At 45.4% G+C, this 14,310-nt stretch overlaps 1 protein-coding gene and 1 long non-coding RNA gene across 2 annotated transcripts in view; one reads left to right on the top strand and one right to left on the bottom strand.

Annotated features, from left to right (window-relative positions):
- The window catches only part of LOC122393457, a gene marked incomplete at its 3' end in the record, with an annotated part of 144,660 nt that overhangs the window by 17,533 nt on the left and 112,817 nt on the right, over positions 1-14,310 (top strand). Inside the window, exon 2 of the mRNA XM_043389475.1 lies at positions 11,814-12,231. Within this exon, the coding sequence (XP_043245410.1) occupies positions 11,816-12,231 (416 nt within the window). The remainder of the gene's footprint in view (positions 1-11,813; positions 12,232-14,310) is intronic.
- On the bottom strand, positions 716-7,451 carry LOC122393474. The gene is made up of 2 exons (XR_006258701.1): positions 7,132-7,451; positions 716-1,811 (listed from the first exon to the last, which is right to left on the bottom strand). It is a non-coding gene; the product is annotated as an uncharacterized LOC122393474 (long non-coding RNA).

Below are 14,310 nucleotides of genomic sequence, written 5' to 3'. Positions count from 1 at the left end.
ATCCATGAATGTGTCGGGAATTGAAGCGCCGTTCTTCTCTCACTTTTGCGTGTTTGGCTTTTAGTCTCACACCAATATGCATGCCTTTTGATTCTGTCAATTCCTGTAAGCTGTGATTCGAAAAAAATGTGGCTTCCGTCACAGTACGAACCAACTGTGGCTCACGCAGCACGCCTACACCAGCCTCTGACGTACCGTAAACCGGGGTGAGTTGATATGGGGTGGTGAGTTGATATAAATTGCTCGAAAAATGTTAAAATGTGTGCTGCTCATCCATTTGTAAACCAATTTTCAGTTTTATTTTTCTGTGAAGTGAAGCAACCAATAAGTGATGCATACAGCTGAGAAAGGCATGCATGTGGTGCAGTGGCTTCTTAACACATTACTTTTTCAAAGTCCTTTTTTTCTTCTGATTTTGAAACTAAGGAAAAGTCCCCACCCTACAGCAAATACGTTGGATATTCATGGAACAACATGCACTGGGAAAGAAACTACCATCAATTTACTGTTGATCCCAGGTAGTTTTGGGTTTCACCTATAACAACGCTTTTTTATATTTTTAAGAAAAGTGACAGGTGGTGAGTTGATATGCCATCAAGTGGTGAGTTGATATGCATGATAAAAGCTGATACCAGGCTGGTATTGTGGGCCGGCCATTTCGGCCGCCCTCGTCGGAGCCGGGGGTCCGCGGATGGTGTTGGCGTCACAGTCGGTAGAGGAGAAGTGAGAGCGTGTATTTAGAGAACATAGGTTTTATGGTGGGTGTCGGGACGCAAGCACGTGACCGGACGGGCAGCCGGCCAGCGAGCCGGCGGTTCCGTGTCGCTATGCGCCCCAGACACCCAGACAGTGAAAAAAGGGAGACAAGACATTGGGGCCTCCATCGGGAGTGGGAGGCCATGATTTCCTTCTCCACATATCTTTCCTCCCCCAACAAGCCGACAAGAGGAGGCGACCAATAAGCAATCACGATCCTAACTGCATAGATCCACGTATGACACCTCGCATGGAACGCCAGGTACGACTGCTGCTGCTGCAGCTACGGCTGCTGCTGCCGCAGGTACGGCTGCTGCTGCTACTGAAATTGGTACGCCTGTTGTTGCTACTACTGCTGCTGCTGTTGTCGCTGCTCTCCGATTCGGTTTTGTCGTCATCGCTAGTCGTCGTCGTTATCGTTGTCGCCATGTTCTGTCGTTGTCGATGTTATGCGCCAGGCACCTCTGCGGGTAGATGATGTCCGAGTTGATCGAGAGGGGCAGCGGCCAGGGTGCGCCGTGACAGTTTGGCCACACCTGTCAACGGAGCGTTGGCTGCCGCCGCACAGCACCGATACCGGAGACGTCAGCGTACCGGAAGCTGGTGGAATTGGCGAGGGTGTTGGTGACCCCTTTGATCGACAGCGCGTTGATGGCGGCGATGGTGCGTTCAGCCATGGTGATGGCGGCTGGCACGGGCGACGAGAGTGACGGACGAACGGACGGAGAACAGCGAAGCACGATGAGCAGATGAGGTAGCAGCGACGGCAGGCGGCCATGTGGGTCAGCCAGGCGTTGGCTTTGGACCTAGGCCACCTGCTGGTTGCAGTTGCAGCCGTTGCAGTCGGTGATGGCGTCCGCAGTTGCAGTGTGTGATTGTGGACCAGATGCAGAGCGACTGAGACAGCCAGACGGGTCGGCGATGAGCGTCCAATCCCATCATAACTATGATCAGCCAGCTTTTGCAGACCGTGATGCGTATCGGCGTTTCTCCGTAGTCGATGTTCGGGGAGTCAGATAGTGGCCACTCCCAGATGGGTAACAGAAACTCAAGGACTGTAATAGAAAAAGAACCGAATTAAAATGTGCCGAAACAATGCCCCAACATATAGGTACATCATACAAAACAGTCATTCATATTTACAGCTGTACAGTACAACATTTGTACAAAAGGCACGTAGCACTGGGCGACACAAGTGTCGTAATGCTTCCCCAGGCGTGCCACGGAACCCATGGACTTTCAAAGGCCAAAACATTCGGGTCCGTAGGACATTCGAATTTGTTTCCGTGTCCAAGTATTCAAACATGCATCCACATACATGCATTTTTCTTTAAATGTTGTGCTATCGCTGTGCCGTTTAGTGGTACATTTGCCATTGTTGTATGTAATAACAGTTGTGTAATAAAACGGCAGTATGAATGTTGTAAAGGCTGAACATTCATTGAAAAACACCATGATATAATTGAAACAGAAGACATGTGTGTGTGTCACAGCGGATAGCAAAACATTGCATGATTGTTAAAAACGGGCAGTACCGCCGGTCAGTCGATCGAGAGATCGTTTACGTCGCAAAGTGAGTAGTAAGGAGAAAAAAAATGGGGCTAATGAGCCAATGACTAGCAAAAGACCGGTTTTAATAGTACTGCCAAGTGACTTACTTTAACGAATAAATTGAAGAGGCCAATGTTTTTAGTGGGTTAAAGTGTTATTGGAATATCTAACTATTGTGTTAGAACTTACTTCGTTGTTTAATAAAAAAATATACGGTTGAAAAAAATGAAGTCCTTTTGAAGAGTGGCGTCTTCTGAACGAGTGCATCTGTGTATTACGTCATACCCGTGAAATCGTTTGGGAAGGCATGCAAACAGCAATACTTCTAATGTAGTTATATCGCTGGTAAATTGTTGAATTGGCAAACTTTCTGTGGACAATTTTTTTATTGCCACTTATTACTTTCGCTGGTGTTAATTGTTCAGAATGGCCAAAAGTTATTGGTCAATATAATAGAAGTCGTTTTTTGTTTTACCAGATGACCAAAATTAAAGCTAATCAGTAGTTAGTTCGATAAAGTATACTGTTAATTAATTGGGAATATCGAGAAGCATGTATGTCCTTTGGGTATTATTTGACGCTGCACTCGTTCCGCCACAAGAAGCACGAATGAAAAAAGAAACAGGGCTAATGTGTCAGTATCAAGACATTTTTGACATTGCAACACATGTAAAGAAATGAAAGATGGCAACAGCAAGCGACAACATAGGTTTTGGCAATCATACAAATGAGAATCATTCACCTCTCATACTAGCATATATATCGTGGATGCTTTATTTACAATGAATTGAGCTCAATGAAATTGCAATTGCTCTCTTCCGTTTACATTGAGTAAACTTTTTGCTCAGCCTTTGGCTGGCGGTGTGCGCGAGGGACGTAATCATCAACCTTCGTTCGCATCACGTGAAATGGGATCTCTGTCACCATTTTTGGCCGTACGTCGGCTATTTACATGCGCGGGAGGGACCTCGTCAACCTCATTGTAACGCAGCATGTCTTCTGCAGGCAAATAATATATTTGAGCGCTAAATGGGCGCTATGTGAGCGCTATGTTCCTTCTTGACGGTCTGGGGGGCGTATGTTTTTGCGAGACCAGAGGTTATACCGCAGGTGATCAGCCTGACTAACCTCTCGGCCTGCTCGACAATTTCGCCAATCTTCCTCCAGCCGTGTAAGATCACTCTGGTCGATCCCATTCTCTTCAGAAGGAGCCTCCAACGTCCCTGGCTTTGCCGGCAGTGTAACAGGTGAACGTGCACCGTTGTTGCTGCTCTGTGAGGCATCACCCACGGAACGAATGGCAGATTCGTTGCTGAGAGACTGTGAGTCGACGCAGGTGTCTATTTGATCGTCTTCTTGACGATTGATATTACGGTGCTCTTGTGTACTTGTGCACTGCCTTGGTGCACATTTCCAAAATCTGTGAGCACTTTGGTTCATGTGAAAACGACAGGAGTCTACATAGTTTTTAACATCGGAGTATATGTTCCTCCAGTAAAATTGAATGCTAATTTTGGAAAGAATGTTTCTGAATAACTTTTTTCCTGACGAAAAAGTGTCATGGACTTTCTCAAGCATCAGTTTTTTCATTGAATTTGGAACTACAAGTTGATTCATAAACTGACGAATCTTGGAATTTTGTTTGGTTACATGGTAAAGTAAGCCATCTGAACTTAAGAAAAAGTTGGAAAGAGATTCATTCAGCTTCAGATCAGGGCCTTTAGCTTTCGGTTTCACGAGGCGATCAATGATTGGCATCAAATCTGGGTCTTTTCTCTGTTCAGCTTTGATTTTCTCTTTTGTCCATCCTGCGGTTTCCGCAGAGACATGACTAAGAAAGTCTGCTTTGTTTTGTGTATCTAATTCGGCACTAGACGAATGATCAGTTGTAACATTCAAAATACCTGGTAGATAAGTGACATCAAAATCATACTCTGATAGTTTTACTAACCATTTCTTTAAACGACCGCTAAGATGAGTTGACTTGAAAATACATTTTAATGGTGAATGATCTGTCATGACATGAGTGACATGACCTAAAAGATAAGATCGCAAATGATCAAAAGACCATGAAATTGCGAGGCATTTCTTTTCTGAAGTAGAATAATTTCTTTCAGCTTTGCTAAGCTGTCGACTAATAAAAGCAATTGGGTGAAATTCATCACCATATTTTTGTTCAAGTACGCCACTAATGGCGAAATCACTTGTATGTGTAAATAGGTAGAAGTCTTTTTCGAAATTTGGAAATTTTAATAAAGCGCATTTTCGTAGTGACCTTTTTATCGATGAGAATGCTCTTTCGCACTCTTTTGACCAAATAAAATCAACATTTTTCTTTGTCAAATGAATTAACGGAGCAGTAAGCTCAGCCAGTTTTGGAATGTGTCTGCGATAATAGTTCGCAAACCGAAGAAAAATACGAACATCTTTCGCTGTTTCTGGTACAGGGAAATGTTGTACCGCTTGTAATTTGGATGCATCTGGGCGAATTCCATGTTTGTCAAGTGTGAAACCCAGATACTTCACCTGGTATTTCATAAATTCACACTTTTCGGGGTTGATCACAAGATGAATTTCTTCTAAACGAGAACATATATTGTCGAGTTTTTCTAAATGCTCGTCGTATGTTTTGCTAGCGATAAGAATATTGTCAACATATAGAAATGCATCTATGCCTTGTAGACTACTGAGTGCAATTTGCAACCCTCTGTTGAGAACGGAGGAACTTGGACGAAGACCCATTGGTTTATCGTTCATATGATATTTGTCGTCATCCTTTGCAAAATCCGTAGAATGACTTGAAGATTCATTCAAAGAAATTTGGTGGAATGTACTAAGGAAATCCAAGGTAGAGAAAACTTCACAGTCAGAAAGTTGATCTTTAACCTGTGATGTAAATGAACGAGAAAACTTGTCATCCTTGATTTTGGAGTTGAGAAGTCGCAAATCTGAAACGATGCGATATTGACCATTTGATTTCTTGACAAGAATGATTGGAGAGTTATATGGTGAAACTAATGGTTTGATAACTCTGGCTGTTACCATGCGTTTTATATTTTCCTTAGTTATCTCCCGATGAGCAAATGGGAGACTTGTTCGTTGATCAGCCGGAGTGTGGTCTGTGAATCCATTGTGATTTTTGTAAACATCTGTCTGTTGTATGTCAGAAATATCATTTCCAAAGACATATCTATGTTTGTCTAAGAGTTCACGGAGTTTAAAACGAAAGTGTATTGGGATGTGTTTCAAATCAATGTCACTGACAGACCTGTGCCCTGACGTCCTCGGGATAGAGGTCGTCGGGTTGTTTATCTCTGTTCTGCGTCCGGTGTCTGACGTAGCCAAATCCGGCTCAGCGACCGTTTTTTGTTGTGGCGAGACGCTGGCGGAATTGGGAACAGACGGCGCTGTTTGACAGTTGGCACTGACTGACCCATGGTACTGAGCAAGGTCAGCGTCCTGTCTGATGGGATGGGGTCGGTCTGTGACCTGACTGAAGGGGTACTTTTTGGTCGGATGGGCTTGTGCGATTCTCTGATTTTTTCTCAAAATGACTGGGTTACTTGAAGCATTAATCACGCGTACCAGCGTGCCTGAATTTTCCAAGAAATTTATAGAACGGGCAACTTGAATGTCTCGAATACTTTGATCACAATGCGTTTGAATTAGGTATGGAAAATCATTTGGTTGTAGAAAATGTGGTAATTTTACGCGTACAAATTTTTCGCTGTATCCAGAAATTTCTACTGTTTGTTTCACGAATAATGGATATGACTTTTCGTCATCAATAGTCAATGCATGTTTTTCTGCAGTTGTGAACATGTCTACCGTTTTATCAGGATAAACGATTTGATCAACAGACTTTTCATTGTCCTTTGTTGATAAAAGAAAACGTACTCTTTTACGTCTTTTGGGACTCAGACGTTTTGAGCGTCTTTCGACTACATTGGAAGAAAGAATTGGTTTTAGAAAGTTCACCGTACGACTCGATGGATTGTAAATCAATTTGTGAGCAATGATAAAATCGATTCCGAGAATTATATCGCATTTGAATGGCAAACTTTTTGCTGTAACGAAAAATGTGTGTTGAACCGTTTGACCAAGAATGCTAATGTTCAGATTGACTTCACCTACAACGTCAATAGGATTTCCAGTAACATCAAGAATAGTGACACTGGGAGGTTCATAAGCTAATTTTAAACCAGATTTTTGCATACATTTTTTTGAAACTAGAGAGACACTACTTCCACTATCATAAAGAGCTGAACAAGTTTGACCCGAAATTTTGACGTCACGTAAAACCGGGGGATGTGCTGAACGGTCCCTGTCATCTGAAGCGACGCTCACGCACTCATCCCCTAGTGCAGTGAGCGGAACCCGTTTGGGCTCAGAGAACGACAGTTTCGACGCGGTGAAAAGTTCCGGTGACAGCTCGAAAATTCATGGTGATAAGAATTTAAACAACAATGACGTCTTTCTTGACAGCAATGATGCGAAGAGTGAAGTGATTTTGAGCGAACAGTTCGAGAACGGCATTTTTGCTGACGAGATTGACGATCACGTCCTCGGCTCTGAGACTTCGATAGATTTTGATCTTGTTGAGCAATAAGCTCTTCTGCTACAGCTAATTCTAAATGAGCAATTCGCCTTAAAATATCTTTCATTTGGGTGTTGTACTCAATACTAAAATTCCTGGTAGCATCTTCCATGGTTAGCCAAACAAATAATGACAAAAATCATATAGAAAAACGAATAGAACTAAACATAAATCTCAAATTTCAAACATTACAAAAAGCAAATGAAATTAATTTAAAGAGAACTCACCTGAAGCCAAAAGTCCTCCACCGACAACCAACCACCACCGCTGGCACCAATTGTGGGCCGGCCATTTCGGCCGCCCTCGTCGGAGCCGGGGGTCCGCGGATGGTGTTGGCGTCACAGTCGGTAGAGGAGAAGTGAGAGCGTGTATTTAGAGAACATAGGTTTTATGGTGGGTGTCGGGACGCAAGCACGTGACCGGACGGGCAGCCGGCCAGCGAGCCGGCGGTTCCGTGTCGCTATGCGCCCCAGACACCCAGACAGTGAAAAAAGGGAGACAAGACATTGGGGCCTCCATCGGGAGTGGGAGGCCATGATTTCCTTCTCCACAGTATGCATGCAAATTAGCATGAAATATGGGTCTGCAGGTAAGACAAAGTCAATTAGACCAACTCTTCTCCTTTTCTCTCCCCACATCATTCCATCAACCCCCAAAAGCTTTAGTTTTTTTTTTCTGAATGCTTGAGACGAGGCCTGTTAGTATCACTGTTGTTAGTTGTCGGACTTTCGTCCCCGTCTTTAGTTGAGATGTTAGTTTCACAACGTTTCAGCCAGTAAATTATCCGGCCATACTCAAATCTGCCTCGATAGTGGAGTGGTTAGAACCGTGTACCATCACCGGGAAAACCCGAGTTCGATTCCCGCTGACTACAGGAGCTTTCGAACGGTTTGACGCGTATGGCGCAACGCCACCAACATCCAGTTCCTTCTGAGGGTCAAAGAACACCTGACGAGTGACGACGGCCGGAGAGTAACTGGCCGAAAGGTTTTGAAACTAACATCTCAACTCAAGACGGGGACAAAGGTCCGACAATGAACTAACATCAGTGACCCCAAAGTGTTTTTTCTGTGGACATACCTAACATGCAAAAGGCACAGCACAACTCCCTGTCAAGTCTCAAGATGGCTCCCTACAAGCTACAAAGGAACACTTTAGAACACCTATATACATACAGATTAAAAAATTGTTATAATTATCCGTAGTTTCGAAAATGACAGAACTGTCGTTTCTGTATGGCTAACAGCGCGGGAATTCTGATCTCGTGAAACTGATAAGTTTTCCTGCTTGGCAGTTGCCAACCGAGAATGAGTGACAAAATGAAATGGAACAAACAATATAAAGAAATTGACTGGTGTTTTAGCCCTCGCCCGTATTCGTGTTCTGCCAGCGTTTAACGTATAGGGTGGGGGGGGGGGGGGTCCGTTGGAATCCCATCGTCGTTTGGCCCCTGGTGGAGCTAGAGCTTCGCGGAAAAAAAAACGAGCGTGTTGCCCGAGACGCGAGGAAGCTGATGATAACCAACTTTAAGGTCCTAGGTCATTGGTTAACCTTCCAGGCCAGGTCAATTACCCAGAAGTCGGGAAAATAGGAAGTTATTTGAAGTTCGTAAAGCGCGGTTATTATTTTTTGGCGGTTGCTGATCACGAATGTCATGTTAAAGGGACTATCCCACCTTCTAAAATGTTGTTAAAACCAGTTAAATTGTGCCCGACTTTATAGATTGGATGACCAGGAACACGGTTCTGGCATTTATTTTTCATTAAACATCTTAGGCTTCCCATATTCCAAACACAAATTTTCAAATATGTGACGTCACAGTCCAAAATTACCTCCTTCCCCAGGCCACATTACTGTCATAAAGCTGATTCTTTTTACTCTGTAGGCACCACAACAAAGTTCAGACCAAGTTTTAAGCGATTTTTCAACGAACAAACCCATTTAAATCAGAATGACTAAACGAGGTGACGTCACACTAACGGTCGCTCCATGTTGAAGATAGGGCCTTGTACAAGGCCCATTTTCAAATGAAGGGAACGAATTTCTTCAACACCAAGAGGCCGCGGGGGTTGCAACCTAGATAGATAGTGGTTTCTGAACCTCGCCGCAAACTTAGCTATCTCAACTCAAACCCCATGTTGAAGGTGGGATAGTCCCTTTAATTTTGATCACAGATGTCTTCGTACATTTAGGCCAGGTCAGGTCAGGTAAGATCAACCAGTAGGTGTCCTGCCGGCTATCCATAGGGAGTGTCAAGCGTCAACTACCACTGACGGTGTCGTAACATGTTACGAAGGCACTAAAACTACTTCGTAAATGATCAAATGCATGTTAAATTCGAAATCGGCCCGAAAAGCTACCCTAGAAACATGTCAAACTCCAAAAAGTGAACCGAGGTCACCAAAGGTCAATGACCTGACCTGACCTTCAGGTGACCTTGACAGTTGACACCCACAATACTGCATTGGACCAACATCATTTACATGTTTGGACGTTACAATCACAAAAAGACTGGAAATGTGCGGATAATGTGAGCCGACTAAGCCAAATCGCGATTCCGGCCAAGCGCGGTCTCGAGAATCAGGTCACAAGTCAAAAACCATTTGAGTCAGGGTCATGAAATTTTTAGAACATGTGTAAAATTGATAAACTCGAGAGTTACTGAAAGTTTCGTCGCGATCGGCCGCTTTTTGCGCGAGTTATGTGCGAAAAGCCGAGGTGGTCCGTTCGCCCGCCTATAAGTGCGAGGGTTAATTTTGGCTTTTGATGCCGAATTCTGTTTTATGTCGCTTATTTTACCTGATAGAATACAGTCCGAATTAGATTCGCTTCACTTCACTTCATTAATATTTTGTTGACTACCAGTCAACAAAAGCTCAGAGGTATATGTATTCTTTCATTTTAATCCATTATCTCTGTCAGAGGCATATCAACCTTGACCCGCAACTGACAATGTGTTTTAATTACAAGAAAAAATACACTTGTAATTCCAAAATATATTGCCAGTTTTGATACCGTTGGCTTGAGGACACGTGACTAGCCAAGTTCAGAATGTTCTAAATAAAACTAAGTATCATAAAGCGAAAAAATGATGCTGCTAAAATCAAGCCATTTTGATAGCGCTGTGTTGGACATGATTGCGTTTTCATGAATGTGAGGTCTGCTGCCAAACTACTACCATTTTTCTGATGGTTTCTTTCAGGATGTGTTCTCTCATCCTTTTTTTTTAAACACTGGCATTTTATCAACTCACCTCTGAGCCTCTTTAGCCGAGAAATTTTGAAAAATCCAAAACCATATCAACTCACCACCCCCCAGGGGGTGAGTTGATATGAACTTTGGCGTTTTAAAAAAAGGGGCTTAATATATACATTTTTTATTCATTTTTGCTGATTGCCTCCCCAAGGCATGTGCCATGAAACTGGCACGAAAAGAATTCCGTAAATGAATGTGGTTTTTAAAGAAATCTAGAAAAACCTCAAAATCCATATCAACTCACCCCGGTTTACGGTATAAAAGTAGCTCTGTAAAGGCCTCGCCAGGAGTCGTATCTCCCCCCATCCACTCGTTATGAGAGAGGGTCTGGCCAGATCAGGGCTGAGGAAAGGGGTTATTCTACGTACCGCATCACAGTGTCTCGAAAACTTCGTTTTACCCGCGAGCTGCTGGATGAGTTAACCCCCCACTTTTTCGCCGCGCTAAAAAAAAAAAAAACGGCCGCGTCGCAGGAGCTCCCAATTCTGGTTGCATGTAGGGAATCCATTGAAGTTCATTGCGATGAAATTTCAAACAAATTGGTGGGGAAAATTAAGATTGAGGTTTTAGTGACGTCATGACTCCTGAGTTTCCGACCAACAAAGGTATGTGTTAAAAAATCATAAACTCACAGAATAGCCATAGACACATGCCGTTAACCCGCGAGTTGCTGGGGGGGGGGGGGCGTTAAACGCCCCCACTTTTTTGCCGGGCCATAGCATAAAAACGGCGCGCCGCAGGCGCGCCAAATTTTGGCTACCTGTAGGGAATTGAATGAAGTTTATTGTGACAAAGTTTCAAAAAAATCGGTCGGAAATTTTTGAGATATCGAGGTTTTAGTGACGTCATGATTTCTGGGTTTTCGACCAAAAACGGCATATGTTCAAAAAATCGTATAAAATCACAGAATAGACATACAGACATGCCGTAAACGCTTTTAGACTGCCAATACCATGGTCAATCAAATGCCTATCTTCGATTATTGATTATCGTTCCGCATTTTCCAAAATCTTGAACTGAATCTTGGCAATTTCTCGTGACTACTTCACGACCATGATACATGCATTTCTTAAATTGAACTTTTTGAGCCAAACACGTACACATATGATAAAATGAATGTAACCATCGTGTTCTACGCCCCAAATTACCCATAAAACATGTGTCACAGGCTGCGAATATCAGTTTTGATTTTCTGGGATATGTGCCTATCCAGTTGACCTGACCTTGTCCGGCCTGACCTATGCTTGACTGACCTCTACATGGAGCTGACACTCTTGTAGGTCTTATATGATGGATTGTGCACCGTTTTGACAGAGTTACTGACGAGAGGCGCCCATTGCGAAGTCCTGAAGTCGATGCTACTGAAAGCCCGATTTCAGGTGTTTGACCTGACCTTGACCCGACCTGTGACCTCAAAATTCAACTTTGAAGTGCTCATCTGAAGCGTCTCGTCGCGCTATTTCGTTTGCCGCCTCGTGCGTTTCGCTGCGCCTATTGGTTCTCGAGTTATCGGCTGGGGGCGTTTAACGCCCCCCCCCCCCAGCAAACGGTGGTGGGTGGCGAAATACCCCAGCAACTGCCGGGTTAAGGCGCTTAGACTGTTTCAGGTGAAACCTTTCTCTCAGTCTTATATACCGTACGTTTTCTGTTTTAGAAATGGAGACTGGACAGCTCCAAGAGAAGTTTATCCAGATGAAAGAAGAGATGGCACTTCTGAAGGAGGAACTGACACATCGTAATCAAGAGGACATGGTCCGTTTGGATGGTGAACTGACCACTCTGAAGAAAAACTGCGACCACCTGAGTGAACAAGTGGTCGGACTGGAGGGAGAAGTGGCCACACTGAAGGGGGACAACGCCACACTGAAGGGAGAAGTAACCACACTGAAGGGAGACAACGCCACACTTAAGGGAGACAACGCCACACTGCGTCAGGAGGTGGTCCATCTACGTGAAGAGGTGGTCCGCCTGCGGCAGGCTGTCCTCGAGGAGCGCACCACTCGCCAGGTCGTCGTGGAGGAGCTGCGGCAGGAGGTCCGCCGGCGAGCGGCGCCATCCGACCGTTCGCAGAGGTGAGACTGAGAGGCAGCAGGGGTGGGGTGGGGGTTAGTCGGTGGGATGACGTTAGGGGGTTAACAGTAGGAGTAAGTCGGTTTTGACTGCAAGGGATTGTGAATAGTTTGTAAGAGTCAAACCGGTTGTGTACGTGTAGACAGTTTGTAAGAGTCAACCCGGATATGTAGAGAGTTTGTTTGTAAGAGTAAACCGGGTTGTGTAGACAGTTTGTCTGTAAATATTGACCGGTTGTATGGACAGTTTGTCTACATATAAGAGCCGAACCGGTTATGTAGACACTAGACAGTTTGTAAGAGACAACTCGGTTTTGTAGACAACTTGTCTGTGAGTGACTGTGAGGCAGCAGGCTGCTGGGTGGCACAGGGATTGGGGGGAGGGGACACTAGATGGGCTTTCACAGATCGATGGTACGGTGCTGTCTTGGAAGTGGAGACTTCTGGAAATTATCGTCTAATGTCCGATCTCTGATGACGTCACACCACGTCACTCTGACGTCATCTTGTCTCAGTGACGGCGAGGAGGTGGCTTCTCCGAAGGGGGACACTTGTGACAAGTGTGGCGCCATCAGAAACTGTGACGTCATCACCCAAGCTGAGGAGGAGGCGGGACTGGCGGGCGGCGACGTGCGAGAGGCTGCACCGCGATGGGCTCCTGCCATTTATCTTCTGGACCACGAGTTGTTGAAGATGGTGCTGAGCAAGATGGACTGCTGGGAGATGTTCCGCGCCAGGCGGGGTGAGTGTCCTGCCGACTGGCGAGGTCATGTATCGTGTTTCACAATAACATACAATCGATGTGGTGTTTCTCCTTAGCCAGCGGAGTGGTCGGCTTTGGGACAATCTGATCAGAAGTCTGCACGTGGATGGAGGGTTTCTAGAGAAGCGAAAGGTCACCAAAAACCACAACGTGGTTATTAGCTATCACCTACTTGTTTTGGTAGTGTTGCAAACGCTCCCTGTATGCGAGTTTTCATTCCGAAGCTCGCCGCTGGCATGTAATCTGCTCCTTTTTGTTCCGTCTGTGTCGACAGTCTGCCAACGGTGGCGGTCCGCCGTCGACGATATCGTCAGCGACTGTCGGCGGGAACTAACCGATCAGAAAACCCGTAGTGGAGAGGTCCCGGCGCCGGCCACGAGCCTGGAGCTCGTATTGAAGGTGCAGGACCAGCCGAAGATGACCGAACTGCAGGCGCCGACCGCTGAGACGGACACCGACCTCCGACTGGTCGGTGAGTCCTGTGTGAAACGCGTTACACACGAACTGGTACGCTTTGTCCCGCTGTAACTGTCATTCCTTGTCCATACAAGTGACCACTTATTCACTGACTGGTGCTGCTTTATTCCAGCAGCCACCTGCCACGCCCTGCAGAAGGTTAACCTGCGCGGCTTCAAGCTGAGAGTCTCTGCCCTGCGTCGGCTGGCTCGTGCCAACGCCTCCAGTCTGCGTGAGCTAACGCTGCCAGCCGGCATCAGCGACTGGCAGCTGGAGGCTCTGCTGGAGCCGCTGAAGGCTCTGGAGCGTCTCAATGTGAGCCCACCCGTGGACAGCTCCGGCAAGTGGCTGCGGCTGCTGCCCAAGTCGCTGAAGAGACTGTGCATCACTGGTGAGAAGGGTTAACGGGCGATGTTGGAACGCGTTAGTTACTATCGTACGTCACGCTAGCTCAGATAAGAAATCGCCGCGCTGGTCCGTACTGTAGGTCAGCCATATTCACCTATACAAATCACGTTGTTAGGCTCCCTGGGATCATTGAGTCAAAAGTTGTGGACTTGTGAATGATTCGTGAATCTTCTTGCGATCGCCGGTTCAGAAATTTTCAGCGTGCGAGTCTCGCTGTGATTGCTTACACAGAAGTTCTCGCCGGCGCTTTTGATAGAAAGAATTACGCCTTGATTGTCAGTTAGCACATTATCAATGATTTTTATTTGTTGCTATTCACAAATGATCGAATGATCACTGACAACATCAACGTCAATTATGAACTGCATCACTGTCACATAACGGCAGTGCTTTTACCAGCATCTGATCCTTGTTGTGTCGAGACGCGTCGAATGATGAACGATAGCCCGCGCCCT

Source organism: Amphibalanus amphitrite, unplaced genomic scaffold (assembly GCF_019059575.1).
Source record: "Amphibalanus amphitrite isolate SeventyFive unplaced genomic scaffold, NRLGWU_Aamphi_draft 000536F_arrow, whole genome shotgun sequence".
Taxonomy (NCBI): domain Eukaryota; kingdom Metazoa; phylum Arthropoda; class Thecostraca; order Balanomorpha; family Balanidae; genus Amphibalanus; species Amphibalanus amphitrite.
This window is presented reverse-complemented; position numbering and strand designations above follow the sequence as displayed.